Here is a 25614-nt window from a genome sequence, read left to right on the forward strand (position 1 = left end):
AATACTATCAGGATATCTGGGCTTTGGAGGCAATGTTTAATCTGTATAAAATAACACATTTAACCTTTATTTGATCCTTTATCTTAGAAAAGATTTTCTGGTCATATATTGCAAATTGCAATATATGTCTTGCTCATGATCAAACTCCAGACAAAAATTTTACTAAATAATAAGTAGTTTTTTTTTTTTTAATTCATCCTTTTTGTTAACATGCCTCCTCAGGCCTTCAACCCAAACACCTTTCTAAGTCAGCTATGCAGAGTTTTGGGTTAATTTGCAATAGACAGATATTTTGTGTGGACAAATTTGTATTTAAATGGACATTAAAATCCAGCCCTGTGTGTTTCCATGATGTGGAAGTCTGTGGATGTTTTATTTGATTTCCTTCAGCTGGCGGAGGCGGGTCCCTCCACACAGATCCCGCGGGGCGGTGGAGAAAGTGCTGCGCGGAGAACAGGGGGAGGGCTCCTGCGTCTCCTCTTGAAGGGGGGGGGGGGCACACTCATGCTCAGGATGCCACATGAAGTTCAGGAGAGCTGTTCACACCTCTGGATTTACATCAGCGGATGGGTTTCTCCTCTGGAGGCTGAAGACTTGCTGAAGGTGCAGCCGCGTTTGGTTTCTCCGCCATCTGCTCTCGGGTTCCAGGGATTCAGAGGTGACAGACAACACAGACCGGGATCTCTCGGTTTAAGGCAACAAGTGTGCTGCGCGCTGAGAGGAGGAGAGGGTCGGTCAGTAACCAAAGCTCCGGTGTGTGTGCGAGAAGATGCTGAACGACATTAAAATAGAGGACCGTCTGAGGACTGACGCCTGCTCTCTGGATGTTATGATCGGTGAGTAGCTCTTCTCTGTTGTGCTGCAGAAACTCGGCAGCAGAGCAGCCGGAGCGCGTAAAGCTGGACCTCCTTTTATGAGTTCAGTTTAATTCTCAGTCCTCATTCTCCTCCACTCCGCAGCACTGAACCACATTTCAATAATGTCTTATAGGCTGCATCTTTATTGTCATTCACAATGTCGCATTTATCCGATTTTTATTTTTTGTTTTTTTCAGTTTAACATTTGGAGAAATAATTTCTAATTATGGACAGAAAAAAATCTTTTTTAACGTTAATATTTTCTGTTTTGATTTTTATCGTAGCTCCATTTATCCTTTTACATATTTCTGTCTTTTCTCTTTTTCCTTTTAAGGTATTCATAGATTTCATTTTTTTATTTTACATTTTACAATCATATTTTATTCTTACTTTAGAGTGAACAACACATTTAGTATTTATCCATAATTCATGTCGTACAAAAACAGAACAGTTTAGTATTTTTTTTTTAGTACATAGTTTGCCGTTTAATTTTTGTATGATGTTGACCATAAATGATAAGCTGCAAACAGAAACCTATTGAAACACGTCTGATCTCACCTGCTGCAGTGTTGTTTGTATCTGTGTGCAGACTCCACTTTGTGAAGGTTAGGTGACCCTGTGAGATATTACACACATTTAGTCAGCCTGCTGGCAAACAATTACGCATGCACAATGCACGTGTTGCACCCAAGGGCGCCACTTTACGTTAAGACGTGTAACTGACGTGAGCTCGAAGATACTGGCCTAGGTATTATGTTTAGTATTTGCATGGCATTATGTGTTTATGTGTGTACGACATTTAACAAACCACGTGACGAGGCCTTTTAAATAAGCAGTGGACGTGCGCCTCTCTGTCACTGCGCTCTGTCCTTAGACTTTCAGACCGACATCCTGCGTGTGTTTGAGTCATGGTGGTTGATGCCGTGGCCCGTGTTTTTACAGCAGCTCCTCTCACGCTCCTCTCCCCTCCTCCTGTCTGTCAGGCGCGGACTGTCCCCAGCAGGCCGTGTGTGAGGGCTGCGCCCGGATCATCTCAGACCGCTTCCTGATGAGGGTCAACGGCGCGTCCTGGCACGAGGAGTGCCTGCAGTGCGCCGCGTGCCAGCAGCCGCTCACCGCCACCTGCTACTCCAGAGACACCAAACTGTACTGCAAGAGCGACTACCAACAGTAAGCCCGCTTCTCTGTGCTCAGGGCCCGCCACACAGGGCGCGCAGGCGGCCTGTGCTTGGCGCACCCGAGCTATCGACTGTATGTTTTTGCTTATTTTATAAGCGGCGTGAATAACACCACAAAACCATTGAAACCATTTTTAAACACATGCCAATGATTATTCTTATTAATTCAAGGAGAGTTTTAGCATTAAAACACACTCAGTTATTTCATTGTTACTTCCGGAAACCTAAACCAAAATTTCAGTTATAATTTCTCTAAATAAAAACAAAATAAAACAAACTATTTAATGTGACTGACTTTTCATTTTTGTATTTATATAAAAGTAGGTGTATAGATGATAATAATAATAATAATAATGCTTGGAAGTACATTTCACAACAATCTATATTTTTATAATCAATTTATAATTAATAATAAATTCTTGAAGATTTTGGATAGAGCAGCACAGGTGAATTTTTAAACTGAATGTAGGTTCAATAGGAGTAAATGCATTCTCACAGGGGCCAGACTTGAATGCTCTGTGGTGTGAAAGTGATGAACTGCGGTTGTTGTTATAGTGTCAGGCTGTTTGGAGCTTTCACTGGCTGTGAATGTGTTAGACTGGGTGGTCATGTTTGATGATGCTGAACTCATAAAATCTACATTATTAGTAATTAATTCAAAGTCCTTAAGAGCAAGAGCACCTAGCTAAAATGGTGTCATAGTCTTTTTGTGAGTACATGAGAGAAAGATTTTATGAAAATGCAGGAAAAGAAATAATGTGTAAACAAAACGAACTGTTCCATCAGCTCCATCACTAACAGGACATGTTTTCATCCAGCACTCTGATGTGTTGGTACGGTGTTGTTAGAGAGAGGCTACCCTGCTGCTGGGTGGTCTCGCCTGTTGTACTCAGGCTTCTTCCAGACAGGCTGGACAGCGCGCTGACTATGGGCCGTCTCACTGTCACATCATCTCTCTGCTGGGTGTCTCTGTGTGACTGTCTGCTTTTCTTAAAGGGCTTTTGTGCAGCCCTGGACCTCTCGGTGCTCTCTGTCTTGGTTTCACTGTAAGTGCTGCAGTGACTGTCCAAAAATCACACTGCAGAGACATGATGACATGGACAGTGTAAACACATAAAACACTGTAATTTCAGTTTCTTTTTTAAAATGACTGCAAAACATGAAATGTGGCATTAAAGATTCAAACAAATCTGTAGCAGTTTTAACATTAAACCTGCATTAAAAAGGACAAACAAAAACAATAGTCTAATAAATTAGAATTTAAATTATGACAACAAATACACCAAAACATTTCTTTCTGTTCGGCCTGTCTCATTTTACTTACATGTGTGTATTTCTTCAGTAGTTACGTACTGTGTTATCCTAAGTCTAATTTAAATATGTAAAATCTCTGTTTAATTGTGGCGCTGATGGAAACAAGGAAACCACACGTAGATGCCGCACTTGTAGCCCCCCCCCCCCTTTATATACTTCAGGCTCTACATTCACACCACAAGCCTGCACGCAAACACAAACAGCTGTATCATAAAATAAACACCATCTGCAGTATGGTGTTTGTAAGGCAAAACCAATAGAGCCACCAATACACAAACTACATGTGAAATTAGGATGAAATAAACAATACTGGCCAACTCAGAGAGGCATTTTACATTATATTTAATTATCTATACCACATTGATAAGTTATAGGGATTAAGAAAAGGATCTACCCTAAATAGGATGTTACCTACATAGTGTACATTAGCATCGCTCCATCATTGTGTGTGTTTTGCAGTTTTCCCCCTTGCTGATGCAGCTGTTTTGAACTGTGTCTACCGGGGCATCATTTTATTAAATGTTGATTTTAATCAAGCGCAGCTCAGGAGCAGGGTTCAGAGACACTGATGAGAGGATTCCTCACAGCCTGGTCCCTCTTTACTACAGCTTAAACCGTTCTTCCTGTCTTCCTTATCCATTCAGGGAATACATACTGATGTATCAGCAATAACGGGGAGACATCAGGGGTTCTGTCGAAGCTTGTCTTTCATCACAGATTCTACCACAGTGTTTGTACAGGCTGGGAAGATTTGATTGTGTGCGGTTTAGACGTCAGCTGAGCTAGCGTGCTGGTAATAACTAGTATTTCTTTTTTAATTTCTTATAACTCTTTCTCTTTATGTGCTTTTAACAAAGATGTAAAGTACCATGCTTTCAGCCAACAAGCTGATAACTGGCTGTTTTAATTACACACACTAGTGCCTGAAGAAATTCAGTGCTCGTCAGTGAAGATGAAAATCGGCAGGTTGCTTACTTGAGCATATAAATGTGTTTGTTCATGTGCTTAAAACCTTAAAGTTTCAGAGCTTCATTTAAGAAATCACATTCCATTTGAATATACAGTGATAAGTTCATGCTACCAGTGCACGAATGCAATATAACATCTTAATAACTTGCTCTAACAAAATGTATATAGTATGTTTACATAGAGGTATGAGTGAGCTCAGCTTCATAAGCCTGGATAAGATGTTTACATGGAATAATATCTTTCCTTCTTTCACAAGGTTGTAGTTAGCAGATTCATGGATAAAAGCAGATTCAGGTTTCTGGAATCATAATGTTTACATGGACAAACGGAGAAAAACAGACGCCATGTAAACACACTCATTAAGCACATGGAACTGTCAGATCCTGACTGTTCAACCATTAGTATCAGAGCATTGGCTCTTGTAAGTTTTTTGCTCCTTGCCCTTCAGTGTGTGCCCTCCACTATTCATCATTAAACAAGCAGGAATGTGGTTACTGTATGACACAGTAAAATGGAGCATGTTTATTTTATTAGAAACCAAAGGACCTGGTGTATGGAGCATTAATCAAAGCAGAGAACCATGCAGATGAGGATCCAGGAGTAAATCCTGGACCCAGACACAGCAGGCTGTCGAGGACTCTAAATACGCCGCCTGCCCCTGGGAGCAGGGGGCAAAGAAAAGAGTAGGGGGGGCTGCATAAAGTCAACCTAAAGGAACAACACAGGAACCAGCAGGAGCTCCTTAAAGCCCTGTTCTGTTTGGATACCACAGCTGATCAACGGCCCAGCCCGGCACTAGAAAAACAAGCCTTCATGCAAACTTTGCAGATCGAGTTTCATTGCCTCTCCAGACTCCTTGTCCTCCTCCCACAGTCTCCACCATCATCTAACTACAATGATTTATGCTACTGGTCCTCTGACCCCACCTTGACTTCAAACAGAGGCGACATGAAACAGTCGGTGGGCGTGGAGCACTGGAAGAGTGTCTGAGAAAACCTCTGCTGTTCAGGACTCATTGGAAATAGATGCAAACAACTTATTGGGCTGTTCATTAGCTTTGAAACATGCAATTATCTTATTGATTATTTACGTTTAATAAATTTGATCACAAATTTCCCCTCAACCATGTAGTTCTATTGAAAACAAAAGCTAAAATTCACATAAAATCTAGAAAATTGAGATTCCAAATTAATTGTGAGGAGAAAAGCTGTTCAACAAACTTGAAAAAAAAACACAACACTTGGTGTGTATCATAAAAGACGTAATGAACTTGTTGTAATTGACACTAAGAAAACTGATATAGGTGTCTCCTGAGAAACAGCAGGAAAAAAAACTTTTGAAAATGATGGGACATTTTTCAAACTGTTAATGCTGCATAAATCACGTACAGACTGCGCACAGTGCAGTGCCACAGCGAGATCCTCCACTCTCATACGTGCACCTTCCTGTTGTTTTATTACAGCTTAGGTGTCATTTAGGACGAGAGCTGTTTCTGTTTCTTCCTGCTGACCTCAGTGCAGCTTGGCATTCCTCTGCCACAGTGGGACACACTCTAAAATCTGAGAGATACACAAATCATCATTAAGGGCCCACAGGCTGCTTCATGTGTGTCACAGTGAGGGGATGATGATCCATCAGTGAACATTCATAGCAAACTCATAAATCATTTTTAATACTGCAGAAGGTCTGTTTGAACTAATCCACCAACAGTGTTAAGTTAAATTACTCATGTCAGAACACTTTGTAGATTCCTTTTTAGAGTTTTACCATGTTGGGTCAGAAGCATCCAGTGTGACCTCAGAGGATATATATTTCCATTTCTTCCTTCTTTGTGTAATTGAAAAGGTGTCTCAATAATTATAAGCTTATTTGAGCAGCACTATAGATAATTAAATTGGATCTTGATCTGAAATTTCTGCTTCCATGGCTGAAATAATCAAAACACTGCTGACTGCTGTTATGCAGAGATGTATTATAATTATTGTTATTATTATTATTACTGTAGTTGTATTTTTCCCTGTGCGTGTACCTCTCACCTCTGATTTTGATGTATAGTGAAAGTAAATACTTTAAAATGAGTCACACCACACTCTCACCGCTCATAGTTTTATTGGTGACCATTCACCACACTGTGTCTGAGCGTGTCCCAGATTCAAACTGTCCATGAAGGCGTTGGTGGTGCAGTCGACCTTTAATGGGCCTGGGATCAAAGCGTGAGACGCTGCAGCGGGGCCAAACCCGCCGAGTCACCAGGGGGGTGGAGGTGGAGAAGGGGGCACAAGCACATTTCACAGTGTGGGCCGTAAGAGTGGGATTTATAGAGCGTCATAGGGTGGGGCAGCATGTCTGAGGAGTTTGTTAAATTCATTATTTTTAATTACCAGTGACAAAGCAGAGAGAAAATCAGAACCAGAGCCTGTCTGTCCTTCACAACAACAGACAGATGTCACCATGTGGACACAGTTTTTGGACCTTTCCCTGCTCTGCATCTTCTGATACACAAAACAACATCTGCTATAGTAACAGTAAATAAGCTAACTTGCTAACTAACCTTTTGTTCTTAGTATAATTTAAGGCTTCTCGTGTTTTTTACAGATCAATACAGAGATATTTTTTAAATTGCAGTATTGTGGGCAAACATTTTTCAGCGGGCAGGCTGGCAGCCTCCTCTTGTTGATCTGCCCCTGAACACATCCCAACATTCAACTGGCATAAATAATTAATTAGATGGGTACAGATAATTGTAAATCATTCAGAATAACTAATTAGAAATTGTGCTAATTCCATTGATGACATAAAAGTAAACAATGTTCACATTGCTAAGGGTAATCAGCGGCATTATTTGCATGTGTTTGATACCCTGCAATATGGGGACAGTTATTGAAAGTGTTATATTTGGCTCAGACTTCTCTGGACTGCAGTTTGATGTGGGGTTTGTTAGTGGTGGCATCTCAGAGGAGGCATGAACACTTTGCATGTGTGTGTCAAACTCTATGGGGTTGTAACATTTCTCTTGTTTCACACACACATCCATCATCCAGCATGCAGTGACACTCACTTGTAAAAGTCACTCTTTGCCTGGCTGCGCAGTGAGCATGGGGTCGATAAATAGGATACTCATGCCTGCAAAGCTGCTACAACTGCCTTCTTTCCTCTCCATCCTAAATCCCTCTCACTGTACCAGCCCAGAGGACAGCAGCTCCGCTTTCTGACAGATACATGTTTGCCAGTCTGTGGTTGGCTGTGTGTGTGTGTCTCCCCTCCCTCTGTTTAATCGTTTTATCATCGCTGTCGCTCTCTCCTGGGAACCCGGCTGGCATTTAGCAGGCTGAGACGACACAAGACCCCAAGGGCTCATCCAAAACCCGCCTGCTCCAAGCTGTCCACATTATTAGCTTCCTGCTCTCAGAGGAGACCTCAGTCATTCACACACGAGGCAAACACACACTCCTTCACTCTGCTTTTATGACTCTCTCTAGTTTTTTCCACACCATCTTTTCTCTCTCTCTCTCTCGGATTCCCCTGGAGAAAGCGGGAGAAGACATGTGTGTGTTGTCAGAGAGCATCTCCACCAGCAGAGAAACAGTAATTACTTCATTGATATTCCTCGCCTAATTACACTGCTGTGGATCATTTGCATACATCTTTTTTTTTTAATCGTGAGGACAAACAGATGTCTGTAATCTTGTTGGGCTGATTTCAGTGCAGCATACATTATGTCTGCCTCTAGGTTCTCTCTCTGAAGACAGAATACTGTAAGGGCCTGTGACTGCAGGCGGACTGAGCTGATGATTTTTAACCTGCAATTTGCTGAAGGCTGCTAAATGACAGCCTCTGCAGCCAGTGACCGCTGGATACTTAATGAACCTCAACAGTTGGGGCAGCTCGGCTCTTATTTCGAGTACTATTAATATGAAATGCACATAAAATATAACGTATTGAAGTTTATGTGTAAAAGGAGGATAGCGTTCTTAAGGCACCAAACGTGTAGTTTTTTTCAGATAAGCTTTGTATTACAATTGTGTTACAGTTTCTACATATTTCATATTTGAGGTTTAGACAGACATGGATACCCCAAAAACTGCATGGCTGTAATTCTATTTTTTCATTGACAAACCAGAAAAAAGATGCTGAAATCAGAAAAAAATTGCAGCTAATTGTGACTCATAAAGTTGTGTATAATAAGAAGAAAAAAGTCGTTAAACATGATGTGGTTGATTTTTGATCTTTTTGAATATAAACTGTCCTCACATCATTATTTTTCAACAGTCAAATGTATTTTTAATCAATTAAAATGATTCAATTAATTAACTGTAGAATTAAAATAGGCTCTGATAAATGTATTAATATCTGTATCTATAACAAAATAATGCTCATATTGGTTACAATTATTTTTGAATTTTCATCAAGTATGAGCATTTCATTTTTATTGAAAAAGTTATTTTTATATAAATTCCAAAACATTTTATTTATTTATTTTATTACTGAATTATTATGTGTTTTAATAATTTTATCGTTTTTAATTAAAATGGTTATTAACATAAATAAAACGTAGGCTTCTATATTTTCTTGATTTTGAAATGTTGAATTCATTGTGATAGCATAATTATTCTTGACCTGCTATGCTGTATTAGGAATAGTGGTGTAGTCAGTTACTGTCTGAGCACAGTCTAATTTATTAGCAGTACTTCCTCCAGATGCTGTAGTCACACACTGGATAAGACACAGGTGCTGCTCTTTTTTTATAATCCCACACAGTGAGTCAGAGTCTTGTGTTAAATTTGATTTCTTGTCTTTTCCTGATATCCTGTGCTTCTGTAAACACTTACCATTTCCTGCCATTTGCCACTAAAATCCAAAGTGCAGATTAAAGGGGATACTTCCAAACTATTCAAATACACTTTGCAAATATAGACACCTGTGTCATTTATTCCACACAAAATCTAAGATCACTTTTCAGACACACACATGTCCCCTGTATAAACCTGTGACGGTGCATCACCTGGTGGGCCGTGTGTCTTTCATTCTCCTCTATCTCCACTCCCAAACCTCCACCTGCTGCTGTAGTGTTTCGTGTGTTTACAGCTGTTGTGGATTTTTGACTGCATAGCTAACATTTCAGGCCGGATAAAGGTTGGAGTACAGTAGGTAGTCTGTCAGGTACTGTCATGCAAGCCAGGTCTGTGTTCATTAGTGCAATGACACAGGGGTTTTTGTATCACCTCCTCCGCCCCTTTTCCCAGCTGTTCCCACACCACCCTCACCCCCACCTTGTCCTCATTTATTACCCAGCCTCTTTATGGTGATCTCATCTCACAGGCTGGAAACTTGTTTTTTTTTAGCTCTTTGTGGCAGTGGTATATATGTGAATTACCTCTGTGATAAGTGATATGGCAGGTCCAACACATGTGACCCATAACATTGCTAAAGAGTTTCTTTCTCTTTTTTTTCCTCCATTAATTTCTCTGGCTTAACTACAGTGAAAATTATAGCCTTTGAAATATAGAAACCATTATCCAATTATGCAATTACAGTCTCCAGGTATTTATAGAGGTCATCTGATCTGGCAAGGTTAAATTCTAGCTATAGCTGTGGCATTTTCACTGTACCTGAAAGGGAGAAGAATGAGGATGATTGTTTTAGAAAAGCACCTCTGTTTATGGTAAAACACAGAGTCCTGTCCCGCTTTGAAATCTCATCCCCTCACTAAGTCACTGTGTGACTGCGACTCTCCTCAGCACTGCCAGTGCTAATGGTTCTTCAGGAAGTCCGTCATGAGCTGTTGTTAAGGCTGGTCACCATATTTGAATTGTTTTAGGTATGGATACATAACAATTCATACATTAATTAAATGAATAATGTTAATAATCATAGATGAACTATCACCATCATGCTCAGTGTGGAGGCTGCTGCTATCACTGGGTGGAGGTGGGAGGGTAGCTGCAGAAGCCCTGCAGGTCTGAGACTGGCTTTGTTTATTTCTGTCTTTGTGTTCTTGTCATATGGTAAACATAAATAAAAATGCAAGTTGTTTACCTTTATTCTTCAAAGTTCTGCACACCTTCACACACACACACACACACCTTGATCTGGTATGTATGGAGCCCTGCATGTGCACATACATAAATATACATAAATATATATGTGTTTGTCTCTGTGTGTGTGTGTGTGTGTGTGTGTTTAGGTTTTGTGGCAGGGATGGCGACATTTGTGAAATGTTTACTCTGGCCAGTGGTGAACACGGTATTATAAAAATATACATTTGTAATCCCTGCACACGTCAATTATTTCATTCAGCCATTCTCATCTGTGCCACGCTGCAGAATGACAGGAGGACTTGTTGACATGCAACATAAATACACCATATATCAGACTACATGAGTTCATTGTAAAGTCTGAGCCAGAATGGTTTGACAGATGTCAGATTTTGTTTTTCATACAGGCACCATCAATTTAACATATTTGACAGAATGCGTGGTCACTAACGGTTGTGGTGAAACAAAAGCCATCAGTCCTCCGCAGTAATCTGACCAGCATGGCCAAATTATGGCTTAAAATCTGCAAAAACTCACATAAGACCTTCACTAACATTTATGCAGTCGATCTTTGCAAAGTAAAAGTCGCACTTACAAGATTAGGCGTGGCTTTTCTTATAAAACTTCAGACTGAAACACCCACAGAGAATCAAACTGAGCCTTTTCTAACCATACACATATTGCAGCCACCACAAAGTTGCAGTTTATATCCAGTTTATATCTTAAGGTATTGATAATGCTGTCAAGATTGGGACAGATATGAGGTCATAGTGAGTTTCACCAACACACAGAGAGCAGTTGGGAATGGATTTTTATACAAATGACATGAATCTGTCTGAAACAAAGACATGAGCTGGTGAAGGTGGAGGTTATCTCTCTGTCAGGTGTCAGCGCTGTCTTGTCCTGGAGAAGGACTGTGCAGTCTGAGGGGCAATGATGGAGGGGGTGTATCTCCCCTCATACGAATGTTAGGGTTAGAGATGGGAGGAGGAGGGATCCCCTGGGAAATAAAGTCTGCCTCCAGCCCCCCCCCCCCCTTCTTTAGTGCTCTTCATATCTGTTCAAAGCTTTGCCTATTTATGAGGGTATAAGTGGTGTTAAGTCCCTGTGCCTCCAGCATGTTTATTAGTAGCAGCTCCGGGCAGACTGACACGCTGAAAGGAAATAATACCTCACCTTTAACCCACATACATGGATGGATCTGAGGGCGTTTATTTTAATATACTCCGCTACAAAGCTAATTTTCCCAATAAAACAAAGAGAAGTTGGATTTTTGTGGAAATATATATTTATTAAAACTGATACTGATTATGCCATTGATGATCATTGTTGACACACTGTGCACAGACTTATGACATGAATTTTATTGGACTCTTTTGTAGTTTGGTTTTGCATCAAAATGTTATTTAACAGTTATTTCTTAAGTTAAATGTAACTTAATGGTTGAAGTTTTCTCCAGCCCCTCCTTAACTTTTTTCTCTTGCACCCAGGTTGGTGACCTGTATGCAGCGATTGATAGATTTCTGTGATACAGATGAGATTCGGGAACCGTCAGTAATATTGTGCTGCCTTTATCTATCCTACCAATTTTTGAAGAAACTAAAAAGTGTAAAAAAAATTGTTGTCATGTTCAAGAAGCTGTAAGGACAGAAGCAGGACAGGAAACATAAAGGACAGACATGAGATCACAGTTTCCAGAATCACTAAAGGTTGGCAGTAGGACAGACTGTGGTTTAGTTTGAAAGGCCACCACCCTCAGAGCAAACACACACACACACACACACACACATGAACACACACAGGTTCATCTGAAAACAATGCATAGTTTCTTTGTTAGAGTAATACAATAATGTAGTATATTAAGAATAGTTTGTCAACATTTCCTTTATATTTTGACCAGTGTAATAATAACTCAATATCATCGTTGTCATAATAATAAATTCAAACTAAATATTAAATGCTTTATTTAGCCTTTGGCTTTGCTTGTACGATTACTGTCTGCCAAATGCTGTCAGAGTGAAGCCGTACCTCTCCAGGACCCTGTTTCTGTTTCTGTTACCTATTCTGTGGACAACTTATGATGTATTGATATTTCTTCAAATACAAACATGGGTGAAAACAGGAGCCAGGAGCCCTGGGTTCACAGGACATTTATTTAGAATAATACTGGATCGCGCCATTGTTTTTGTTATCACCATGACTCTGAGTGGAGGTCATTGCAGACAGGCGTGTGAGCAGGAAGAAGAAAAATAAATCATATTTTAATTAAAAGGACAATTCAAGTCCAGTAATATTAAAATACTGAGCTATAAAGCTAAAGTTTGTGCAGGTGAAAAAATGATACGAAGCAATTTATAAATGTAAAAACTATACCTTCAGTTAAAAATAAAGTATATTTACAGTATTAACAATAATAACAGACCTGTTGCAAAAAGTAAGAAAACCGAGGGGATCTATACTCCATCCTCCCATCCACACAATAGAATGCACTTATAACCAAAACTGTATTCAGTGATTCTGCATTACAGAGCCTGTGGCTGGGCATTTACCTTCATGACACCAGGTGTTGATAACGTTGGCAAAATTCTGCAAGTCATAACTGTCTTTTTGTGTAATAGTGTTGTCTCAATTTCAACACGCTGTTGTGTGCCTGTGTGGGCGTGCTGCTTCTGCAGTGGCATTGTGCTGCATGGTTAAATTAGAAACAGGCCTGTCATTACCTCCCAGTCTGCAGCTGGGCATCAGTCCTCTGAGGGTGTGTCTATTATACTCACACACAAAAGGTCAATGACAGTTGACACACTCGGTAAATAATTTTATTCTAACCAGCGTTGCCAGATTTGACTGAAAAAAAAAACACACCAGGACCAACAAGTAGCTCAGCCTTCAAATCATATAGTGTATACATATACAGTGTATATACAAATTTTATATAATGTTCCATTAAATATTAGCAGTTTTTAAACACTTATGAGACATAACAACACAACAGGTGACTGTCTGGTAGGTTTTATGAATGAATGTAAACACAGACCTACCAGACCCAAATGAGAAGGCTCAGATTCTCTTGTATAAACACAAGTCAACAGGGACAATTAAAGAGAGACTGTTCATGCAGGTTATCGGCCACATTGGGGCACAGAGGTTCATGTCATAGATAAGGGAGCACAGGGATTCATTGTGAGGACAGTGTGCCCAAGTCAAAGTGCCGCTGATGTGAGCTGCGCAGAGGTGAGAGGCGCAGGTGAGAGGTCCGGCCCTGGAGGGGAGGAGGAGGAGGAGGGGTTATCATGCTGCAGGCAAGGCATTGTGTGATGACGGACAGCAGAGTGTCAGAAAACAAATGAATTGTGACAGCCAGCTGGTACCAGCCAGAGACCCCGAGGCTGTGTCATCATTTTTGGAAGTAACGCTGTGACCGGCCTGTTAATACGACCCCATCACTACCCAAACTGAGGCTCATGGCAGAGATGTACAGGGGCCAGGCAGACAAGACAGACAGAATGAAGCCCAGTAGCTTGGAAGTGGGTGCGAGGCTCTTCTGTATTGTCTCAGCATGTTTTTTCATTAGATTTATGAAGCTTAATGTTTCATAGCTGCAGGCTATGTTTGTCTGAGGTGATGGATGGTGCTAAAAAGACAGATCTCAAAACCAGAGCACACAGAAATTAGATGTGTTTGTTTTTTTTTTTAGCTACTTTGATCATTCCCACAATCATTCTTGAAATCAAAAATAAGAAATCCACCATAAAAGGGTTGATATTTCAAGGCTATTGAAACAACCAGTGAGTTTATATATCTGGTGCCCTCCTGTGGAAGTATAATACACATCAAGTGTGTAGGTCAGGGTGGCTGAAGAAACAATAATCTTTGTGAACCTAACCAAGTGACCACATGACCATCCGTTTTTTGTTTTTCAACAGGAGAAAATCAACCATATGTGACGTTCGTGTGTGAGGATGTTGTGATGTTTTGTCACAGTTAGAGCTGTCAAGTATGAGCATGTTAGAGTTCAGCAGACTGATACTGATAAATGACCTCAGTCTGACGGGTGTGTGTGTGTGATGTGGCTCATTAATGTCTCTGTTCTGTATGGTGTAAACACACTTCTCTCATCTGTGATATTGCGATTTGTGTTATCAGATGGGAAACAGATTTAGACCATAAAATAGTGATAATACAGACTTTAGGACAACATGTCACTTGTTTTTTCTTTTGCTTGTTGATAAGATTGTACCCGCCAAAGTGACTGCTGGCATCTAGAAACCATGACGTCATAAAAAAAGCACTCGGCTCTGTGTGTGTGGTACACCTGTGCATGCCTGCTCCATACAGACATTAAGATTGAGACAGATATTGCAAATGAACAATAGCGCACATAATAACAGTCAAATGGCCTCAGGCTCATCTCCTCCCTAGTGTTTATGCACACACACACACACACAGCGCAGGGCTTTGGAAGTCACAGTAACTTGGCCAGTAACTAACATTGCCCAGGAGGGGGTGAGAAATCCCCCAGATAGTGATAAACATAAACATGAGGGTATGAGAGTGGCTGCATGTCGAAGCAGGACCCACACAGCTCTCTCCTCTCCTCCTCAGCTCCTCTCTGCTGTGGTTTGCTTCAAGGGCTTTTTCTGATTTTGTGGTGAAACGTCTAGACAGTTATGTATACTGGGTTCCGATGCAGCACACGCACACACTCACAGTGTGTGAGTTCCAGCATTGTGTTTTGGGGTGTGTCTCTATTGTTATTTGACTTGTTCAGGCTGCTGTCTAGGGAACTGCTCTCAGAGACTCTCACTGTCTCTGTCCAAATATCTGTCCTGCTGCTCTGTTTCTTTTGGTTTTCTGAGAGACAGACACCGGAGCAAACCCCAACACAACAGGCAGCAACTAACTATGAACACTATGTAGCAGTAACCTCCAACCCTGAAATGCCAAAAAATGCAGTTCCTTAAATGACCACTTGAGGCTGGCTCAAGACGTGAGTCAATCCTCATAGACCTCCATATTAATGTGTGCAGCTTTACAGCAGAAATAAACAAGTTCACACCGCCTCAGCCACACTCGCACTTCACCTCTTTGCCCATAGTCGGATTTATCAGTAGTCAGGCGAAACGCGCTGTCAAGATAACAGTCATCCTAGTCTGTGACACTGACTTTCACTCTTCAGAAATCTTTGGATAATGTCATGAAAATTTCCTCCTCCTTTATTTGCTATCTAATTTTATTTGCCAAAGATCTTCCTGAGGACCTCTTGGCTGTGACTCATCCCCATGCACTTTCTTTGACTTTCTCTGCGTGATACTTGGCATGAAGTTTTATTCAGAGGTCATTTTTCATTCAAGCTCCTTAACAATTGCAACTTCAGATTCCTTCCTGTCTTCTTCACAGCATTACTCTGTAATATATATGTATATACAAATATTTAACAATATATATAAACTTAGACTGTCGATCATAGAGATACAAATTTCGCACTCATTCACACACACACACACACACACACTGAGATGAAAAGTGTAAGGATTCACAGCCAAGATTTAATATCACATAACCTGCCAACAGCTACCATGGCAACCTGCCTTTGCCCACAATACAATTTTCCCTGTGTCCCCGAGCACTACTAATGCACAATGTCTCCTTTGTCCTTGTTAGTATTTTAAGTCTCCTGCTTGTAATCAGCCTTGAATTAACAGATTCATCATGAGTGTATTAGATGATAATATAATAAGTATATGTGCTGTATGGTCTAGTAAGAAGATACTGTTTGGAAAATAATTTTCCCATTTGCTGTTTCACTGTTCACATCCTTCTGAAGGAAGCTTCACCACAGAAGGGACACAGTGATCAGGCAATGCTAAAACTAATGCCACACAAAATCAAAACTGCTTCATGCTAAAGCTTCCAAACAGCAGAAATCAGGATTCTGCTGTTGGTGCTGTCTAACACATGTGGGATCTAATATATACAGCCGCTTCTATGGGCAGCCTGTGAAGCTTTAGACTTCAACAAACAGCTTCAAGAGAGGCTCTAGACTTTTACTCTTGTTTATTTTAAAATCTTGTTTGCTGCAGCTTTCAGAGCGAGTGCATGTTTGTTCCAACAGTGGATTCGTGAAAAGGCCTCAGTGGTTCGTTTCAGCCAAGACCTGGACCACCACTGTTAGGGGCCACCCCTTTAGAAGAGCTTTGACCCCTTGGTCCTGCGCCCTATGCTTCCACACTGCTCCAGCAGCTTAACAAGCATAAAGAGGTACAGGATTAAAGAGGATAAGAGGAGTGGAGAAAGGATGAAGCAGTAAAAACAGACTGTGTGTGTTCCTTCACTGTTCTCTTGTTTGTTCACCCTCCTCAGGGAGAGTGACCTAAAGTAGGAGGCTGGGTGGGAGGGTGGCGGCTTTGGGTGGCAGCTTGTTGGAGTTTTAATTAGTCAGAGCAATCAAAAGATGATTGTGAAGGAGGCATGGGGAAATAAAAGCAGGATTCAGAGAGTGGGGATGTGCTGTTTGCTCAGCCAAAGCTCAAGAAGTCAGAGTAAGGCCTGAAGATTCTCCTGGGACTTACTTCAACATGTTTGTTAGCATGGAAATGATCTCAGCTATCAATCAGATGAACTCATTCATTCACCTTCTGGAGGTTCACATCTCTCTGAAGCTGTCTATCAGAGCTGGTTGTGATGAAAGAGGAGGTGGGGCAGGTCAGATGACAAAAGGGTTTATTATTTAGATTCAATTGTTACACACATAGCCAAAAGTATGTGGACAGCAGATGTCATTAAGGTATATGGAAAACAACAGTGCAATACAAAGCTAGTGTTACGGCTGCTAATATTCACTTCATATTTTGTATTCTGCATCCTACTTCTCAGTGTCACATGAATAAAAACCAGGTTTTGGTAAATCTGATTAAACAGTTGCACCAGTGAGCCTTACAGAGAAAAGGTTTATAGAAAAGGATGCAACAATGCTCATAGATGAAATCCTGTCCCTGTGAAAGCCAGCACAGTCTATGTGCTGCTTTAACTTTAGCAGAGCAGATGTGCTCTTTAGCTTCGACTCATATCAGTTGTAATAGATTCCAAGTTTTGTTCATGTCCATGCTAATTTCTAAAAGCTACCCCTGCATTTCTGATTTGTTCCTCTGCTGTATAGATGTACAGAGGCTTACACTGGAATTAGTCTTATCTTATGAACCTACACACAGTAGATTGTTATGAGTAACTGTGGATCAGAGGATCTCTGTTGAATTACTGTGCATGCAGCACAGAAAGGAAATTCCATCCTTTAGTATGTTTAGAACTGTAAAAGTGTGGTGTAACTGTAAGAACAATAAAATCATCTATACACTGTCACATACACAGTAAAATCATGACAATAACCAGTAATAAACAGTTTGTATATGAAAATACAGATCTGCAGTGAGTATACATAAAATAAAAGATAATGGAAATGTTAGTTTAATACTCATCATTATCAACATTGTTAATAAAGTGGATTGCACTGAAGTTATTGATACTTGATACTACAATAACCTGAATGTTTGTGTGTCTCCTGTACTCTATTGTTCTCTCCTTTTTTCCACTGGTCATTGTGCAAATATCAGCTTCTGAACAGACAGGCAGAGAGACAGAGGAACTGCTAGAGATGTTGAATAGAGGAGGCTATGGTCTCACTTAGAGAGGAGGAGGAGGAGGAGGATGAGTGCAGCTGTCCAAACACTCAGCTCTTCTGTACCTGCCTTACAGCTACCTCCTTCCTCCCATCATCCCTCCGTGGTCCCCTCTGTAACCCTGTTATTGCACAGATTCAATAGTTTACAGCTGCATCTGCAACATCCATTGTTCATTTTGCAGAAAATATTACCATAGAAAAACTTTTCTCGCTATTCAGGTATGAAAATATATATAAAAAAATATGAGTAATCCAATGCAATAAGGTACAGAAAGAAAGGACTTCTTTGCTTCATAAAGCCTCAATCTACCCCAGTACAAACACACACACACACACACACACACACACACACACAACAAAAATCTCTTTTGTTCCCTGGCTATCTTTTCTCTCCCCTTGGCTTCTCTCATTTCTCTCTTTCTCTCTCTGTCTATTAAGATTGGTGCTGGCTATTTCTTGAGTCCCAGTCTTGGCTCAGCTAACTGCTTGCTCTTCAGAATGAGGTCATCATGTTAAAACTATAGACCTAATCCATACACAGCTCCCTCTGTGAGCCCAGGCAACAAAACATCACACAGTGGAATGGATGCGGTTTGGCATCATCAGCACCTGCCTTCTCCAGCCTTCTTTACATACTGAAAACATCAACACACTCCATCTCACGCCATTCTGAAGTAATTCTGAATATTATAAATTAGATTCAGTGCAATCCAACAAGGAGCGTGTCGATTATAAACAACAAAAAGTATGAGACTGTGGAGGTCAGGGTGGTGGATGGGTGTGCACCACGTTCTACATTCAGTCAGGAGACCTATTAATGTTTTACTGCAACCATGACCTTTACTACCACACTTTAACTCAGGTTCTTAGTTGTCTAACCATAACCATGCATGCTTGTGTCATAACCACAATCTTCTCCTGACTCCGATGTTCTGGGACCTATTTAACCATGTTTCTGGGCGTTTTACAGTGAGTCAGTGACCAGCATGGATACGTGTTCTCACAGTATTATCTTGTGATACTGAGGTGCATCACTTTGCTGCCACATTTTCGAGTGTTAATACAAAAATTAAAAATACTGTTAAAACATTCCAAATTATTATTATTTTATATTGTTTTGAAAACAATATTTCCATACTACTTAACATTTGGAATTGATTGTGGTGGAACTGATGGGATCTATAATAAAAAGATTAACAGGCAAATAAATGGAGCATCTTGAATTTGTCAAAGTGCAGCAGACTGGCTCAGTAAGAGCAACCGCTTCCTTCTTGAAGGATCACATATTGCCTCATTAGATGGTTGTGGGGAGCGGTTGGAAAATTGTCTCTAATTTTTCCATTTGAACTCTGCCTGTAAGGTTGGCCCCCTGTAGACTCATTGCAACATCAAACAGCCCTGCACATCACACAAAGGACTTAAAAGGGTTAAAGAAGAGCGTGAAGTCATAGGTGGTTCATTTTAGCACAGACACATCTGGCATGTGTAGAGAGGGAGCTGCAGCATACAGACTCAGAGCAGCATGCTGTGTAAAAACTGGTGGTGCTTTGCTCTGTTTCTGTTTATTTTATTGTCTAACATATGTGTTGTGAATATACAATAATCAGATATTATGCCTACTGTTCTCCAAAACCTTCTGCACTGGTAACTCTAGTCTCTTATGCTTCTGTACTCAGGTTGTTTGCCACAAAGTGCAGCAGCTGCCTAGAGAAGATTGCTCCCACAGAGTTTGTGATGCGAGCTCTGGAGAGTGTTTATCACCTCAGCTGCTTCTGCTGCTGCGTCTGTGAGCGCCAGCTGTGCAAAGGAGACGAGTTTGTCCTGAAAGAAAGTCAGCTACTCTGCAAGAGCGACTATGAGAGGGAGAGAGACCTGCTCAGCACAGTCAGTCCGGACAACTCAGATTCAGGTCAGACATCTTGCAGTGTTTATGTTTTTATAATGCACTCAAATTACATCCGCATTCAAAATATCTGTTTGTTTTGTCGGATAAACAGATAAAAGTGAGGATGAGGATTTGGATGCGAAGTCAGAAAAATTCTCTGCAGCAGGAAAAGGCAGCGATGATAGCAAAGACCCTCGCCGGCCTAAACGTCCACGCACCATTCTCACCACGCAGCAGAGACGGGCCTTTAAAGCTTCCTTTGAGGTCTCCTCCAAACCATGCAGAAAGGTAAGCAGAGATGTGGTATTATTTCATTTAATTAAATTACAATACTGATGTCATATACAGCACATGCAAAGCTCGGTGGCCACATTGTAAGTATACTAACATCCATCATCATCGCTTCATGTGTCTTTACTGTGATCATTTGTCTGTGATTGATTCATAGGTAAGAGAGACCCTGGCTGCAGAGACAGGACTGAGTGTTCGTGTGGTCCAGGTTTGGTTCCAGAACCAGAGAGCGAAGGTCAGTAAAACACATCCAGCAAAAACAAGCTGTCAGCAGGCTCCAGTGTTCCCATGTTTACGGCTTATGAGCACTCAACTCTTCATATACCTCTGATCACATGCAGTAGGAGCAACAGGATCCTCACCTTACACATCGTAGTCACTTGATCTTCTCCCACATTGCTCTTCCTGGAAAACACTAGCTTTGTAATGCCAAAAGTGCTTAATTGTCTAAACCAGCTCCTCATCAGTTAAGCTTCAGCGGATCAAGAATTTATGATCGACTATTTGCTCGGCTTGGTGGCATTTGGAGGATAAGCTTGTCAAAGTCTGACTAGCCTATAGGTCTTTACTGCAGTCAATTACCAGTCTAATGTAGCTGCCATGCTCTGAGAATGAGTGGTACACGGCTTGTTTAGCCAAGTCATGTAGTCTACAAAAACTGATATAGATAGTTTATGCTGCACTGCTTCCGTCAAATGTCACGTCCACCTGCTGGACGTTTCCACCTGATGCATGTGTTGCCTGCGGGTTTGTCAGCCATATTCACAGGCAATCTTCTTCCACTTTGTGTCACATGGATCCTAAATATAGTTAATACACATGGACAACCATTCACTCATATAGGTTTCTGAAGAGCAGTTTTCGGCTCCATGCAGAGGACGGGCCAAGATATAGAGAGGAGTGCCCAAGACCAGCACCTTGTGGCCACACAGGGAACTGCAGATTTTGACAATCGGAGGCTTCATTTCTCAGCTGCTCAGATTGCTGCTCAGTGATTCCCATCCATCACATTGATGAGTTAATAATATATGTTTGTATGTAGGATAATATCCTTCCTGTGGCCAACAAACTGCCATATGTAATAAAATAGATTTCTTTTAATAGAATTAGGATAGATAGAATAGAATTCTTTTAAACATCATGAAAATAGTTTAAGATTTTTTAGAGACAAAAATATCTCTCAATCCTTGACTCTTCCCGATTTCTGGTTTTGGTCTTCTCTGCTTCCTCCTGCAGCTGTCATTCAGACTTACTTATTTAGCTCCTCCCTCTCTCTGAGAAAGAATTTTCTCTCTTCATCTTACAATAAATTAAAATATTAATATTTAATTTTTTTTGTGATTTTATAAAATAGGTTATAAAAAACAATAAAGAGACAGGAGACCTGAAACAAAGAGGAGAGAACTAACAAAGAAGAAATAGTGCAGCCAATCAGGGACAGGATCAGGGATCTGTTGCAATATGTGCCTATATAACATGCAGTCACTCTGTCACTGAAATATATAATTTAGAGGAGCTCCTCACATCTGTTTATTGTTTGGTCAGCGTCTCCTCAATAAGTGTCTGTCTGCCACACACTAAGCTGTTTACTGTGTTTATTTATTTACAGATGAAGAAGTTAGCCCGCAGACAGCAGCAACAGCAGGAGCAACACAACAGCCAAAGGCTAGGCCAAGGTGAGGATTATCATCTGCGTGTGTGTGTGTGTCAGCTGTATACGGGTTAGCTGCTGTCTCATCTGTTAAAATAAAAAGTCCTGGTATCGCTGTCCTTCTGTTCATTATCACCAAAATGACTGTGATTACTAAAGGTGATCTATGAATTATTCTGAGAAAGTTTGAAATATTACATTTATCATGGGAACAATAAACAGAGCACAGTCACTCAGTAAACACCAGTTTTGTAGGCTTTAACATGAGTCTCATATTCTGAGGCCCGAGTGACATCTCTGCTGGTAAATATGAGTTTTTCCAAGGGCAGGGCTGTAAAGCGGGTGCCATGATTTTCTCTGCTGCGCCGTTCCTCCTGGCTAGCAGGCTTATTGCCACTGAGTCTCACAGCGGATATGAGCAGACAGTTTAGATAAGTGTCTCACTGCTTTGGCAAGCCCTGCCTCTATCTGTTCAGGGACTTCCAGCATGTCAATATTGGCATAGCAGCAGGGTTTATTATAGTGGAAGCTGCTGCTGTTAACCAAATGAGCTGAGCAAACCAACAAATGGGGGTTGTTTGAAGTTTATGTTAGAATGAGATGAAGCGTCCTGGATGACAAGTGAGACGCCTCCGGGTTCAAACAGCCATCTTGTTTAGACAATTAATTTTTTACTATATAGTTTATGAGAATCACGGTGTTGTACAGTATTTATAGTCCACAGAAAAAAACACTGATGTAGTGTATGTTTGCATCTATAAAAAAATGAGTCTCTGTGCACCAGAGCTGCTTTTCAGTAGTTTTATATACAACAAACTAATAATAATTATAAATTATTATAAAAGTAATATAACTTTATATGTGACCTAGTGTGGTTTGGGTGGATCAAGAAATCATCTGATATCAAATCATGAGCTGATTAAATGCACTTGTTCTGGCATGCTCAGAAACACCATTCTGCATACTTACTTGCCACAATATTTGGATGTCTTACCTTAATCAAACAGCTTAAGTCACTCATTTTGTCAGCCTCCAGGGGACACAGAAGGACCTGCAGTTTTTTTATACTTCACATTAAGAGAGTAAAAACTGCCTTGCTGCTAATTTGTCCCAGTGATATGGTAAAACTTCCCACCACAGACTCCTGAGAAACCCTCTGACAGAATATACAGCTGCAAGTTGTAACCCTGGTTTCCCTTGTTGCCACTTTCAGAGGTGATATCAGGTTGTATGGAAAGCCTGCTCAGCTCCTACTCTGGGCCTCTACCTCCAAGCCAGCAGCAGCAACAGCAGCACTTGGTGACCATGGAGCACAGCGGCTTCAACACTGACCCCTTCCAACAGGGTCTCACCCCACCACAGATGCCTGGTGACCACATGAACCCCTATGGTGAGCACTCAGTAATGACTGTGTCTTTGCAATGTGCTGCTTCTATTAGGTATTTTAGTACTTTTTTGAGTTTAGTTTTATCCCCTCTCACCATGATGGCCCATCTCTAAGTTTACTTTAAGCACTTGAACACCATGAGCCTCTCATCTACACTCCTTCAACCTCGCTACATTTTTACTGGCAGGGATGGAAATGAACCAATAAAGTGTAAGTGCTGATTAAAAATGGATGACCCATCAAGTTGTCATAATTTAGAGCCAATGAGTCTAATAAAACAAAGTGACACCCCGGAGAGCAATACCACACACCCCTGCAATTAAACCTGGGAGAACATCGTGCATACACACCACATGCACACACGTGTGCGCACACAACTGATTTCAAACTTCACCAGCAGATACAAACTGCAATGAAAGATCAATCAATTTTGTGGATTTTGGGTTTTGCTGGTGATGTGGCTTCAAAACACCAAGTCCAGGGGGGTTCTGTAGAGTAGGTCTGTCTGACTTACTGTCCAATATGTTAATGTTTGTGTTTCGACTCTCCGTCTTCCTACTCTCAACAGGTACTGACTCCATCTTCCATGACATTGACAGTGACACCTCTCTGACTAGTCTAAGTGACTGCTTCATGGCCACTCCAGATGTCGGCTCCTTGCACACACGAGCAGGGAACCCCATAGACCGCCTTTACTCCATGCAGAGCTCCTACTTTGCATCCTGAGATCCCGTCTTTACCATCTGTCTCCCCACATTTCTGTCCAGGCCATGGACAGTGAGCGCACAACGGTGCAGAGACACAGGACTACGAGTAATACTGCAAGGCAGGAAACAATGACTGCCCAATCTGCTCACCTTCACCTGCCAAAGAAAAATGAAAATCTGAAATCAAAGATAAGACGGATAGTCCGGCTTTATGCTCGTCTCTAAGCAACAAGGTACAGATACATTAGTACATGAATAATGTAAGTTGTTTTTGTGTGTTTTAACAAGAACATTAAGCAACTTGATTTTGTTGTTATGACTTTCAAATAGAAGGGCTTTTCTGGAAGCTGCCTGATGGATACCTGTTGCTGAATGTATATAGTGTAACATCTGTAATTACCTGTTCTTCGGTTTTGCATGTTAGGACAGACAAGTTATTTATTTCTCACCAGCATGCATATACTATAAATTCAAAATCTATTTAAAAAGAATATGATACAAACATCCTAGTTCTACGATTATTTATCACAGTATTTTGTGTTGTTTGAAATGTTTGTGCAAATTAGTATAGGTTTGCTATTTATTTTTCCGTTCACATCATCTAGAGATTTCCAGGGATGCATTTTAAAATTGCACACTTACCGAGTGTGGGTACTTCAAATAAACAATGCATTCTGTGGAGTTGTTTGTCTTCTTATATGAGAAACCATCATGAAATAAAGTTTGAACCAGTCAAAAATAAGTGATATTTTCTACACATAAGATTTTTTTTGTTACTTTAAAATGGTAAAACAAGTCCTCAGTGTGATCCAAATGCTGATCAATATCAGAGCAGAATCACACCACATAGAGCCCAGTAAAAGCAGCCTGGACTACAGTAAAACACAGATTAAAAAAGCAAGATGCTGTTTGTGTTTATATGACAAATAGCTGAGGCAGATATTCTGGGGATATTGTGAATGATGAGTGTTTGTATTCCCACAGCTTTCTGATCTAACCAGTGGACAGCAGCACTCAGCACTCTAGTCATTCAGGGCTGTATATTGACTTCATAACTTAAAAACACATTTGGTCAAGGGTCACTTTACTCCTGACATTAGCATTGTTTATATAAAAATTGAATTTCAGCTCTGAGGGGGGCTGTTGAGGCGAACACCGTCCAGGTGTGAGTAGACGGTAGACCTAGGGAAATACTTTGAATGGAGTCTGCACCTTATGTAGGTCTAACGTTCAGTGCTCTTTATGCACTCAAGCATAAGGTATTTATATGGGACAAATTCAGTGATAATCCTGCAATTAAAAGTTTGAATTTTTGTTATTGTTTTTACAGGTCGTAACCAAATGCAACTCCAGCTACATCTGAACTGATCAAATAGAGGGTTTCTTGCCGTGCAGTAATGTCATGCAGAGGCTGCTCTAGCACTATAAGCCTTCCACATGTCAGTGAACTGTGATTGCTGCAAGGGGCAAACCAACAACATAATACTCGTACCTCGGTTAAAAAAGATTCCTGATACTCAGATGTGATTTAAGAGAAGCTTTTGCCAGAAGCTTGGTGTTATAAAATATTTCTCAGATTAAGGAGAGGAGATGGTCATGGAGGATAGCAGAGATAAATGCTGAGGAAAAGTCAATAGAGGGAAAACAGCCCGAATGCAAAGAGTG

General features: G+C 40.8%; 1 protein-coding gene across 1 annotated transcript; it reads left to right on the forward strand.

Moving 5' to 3' along the window:
- The first annotated feature begins 769 nt into the window (after window positions 1–769).
- LOC114443817 (LIM/homeobox protein LMX-1.2-like) lies at window positions 770–24104 on the forward strand. Its single transcript, XM_028418152.1, has 8 exons — window positions 770–836; window positions 1841–2027; window positions 19705–19937; window positions 20026–20201; window positions 20362–20439; window positions 21814–21880; window positions 23069–23245; window positions 23811–24104. Exons 1-8 carry the CDS (start codon window positions 770–772, stop codon window positions 23966–23968), a joined length of 1143 nt encoding a protein of 380 aa, XP_028273953.1. The 3' UTR covers window positions 23969–24104.
- Window positions 24105–25614: the final 1510 nt, after the last annotated feature.

The sequence above is a fragment of the Parambassis ranga genome, chromosome 12, assembly GCF_900634625.1.
Source record: "Parambassis ranga chromosome 12, fParRan2.1, whole genome shotgun sequence".
NCBI classification, from domain to species: Eukaryota; Metazoa; Chordata; class Actinopteri; family Ambassidae; genus Parambassis; species Parambassis ranga.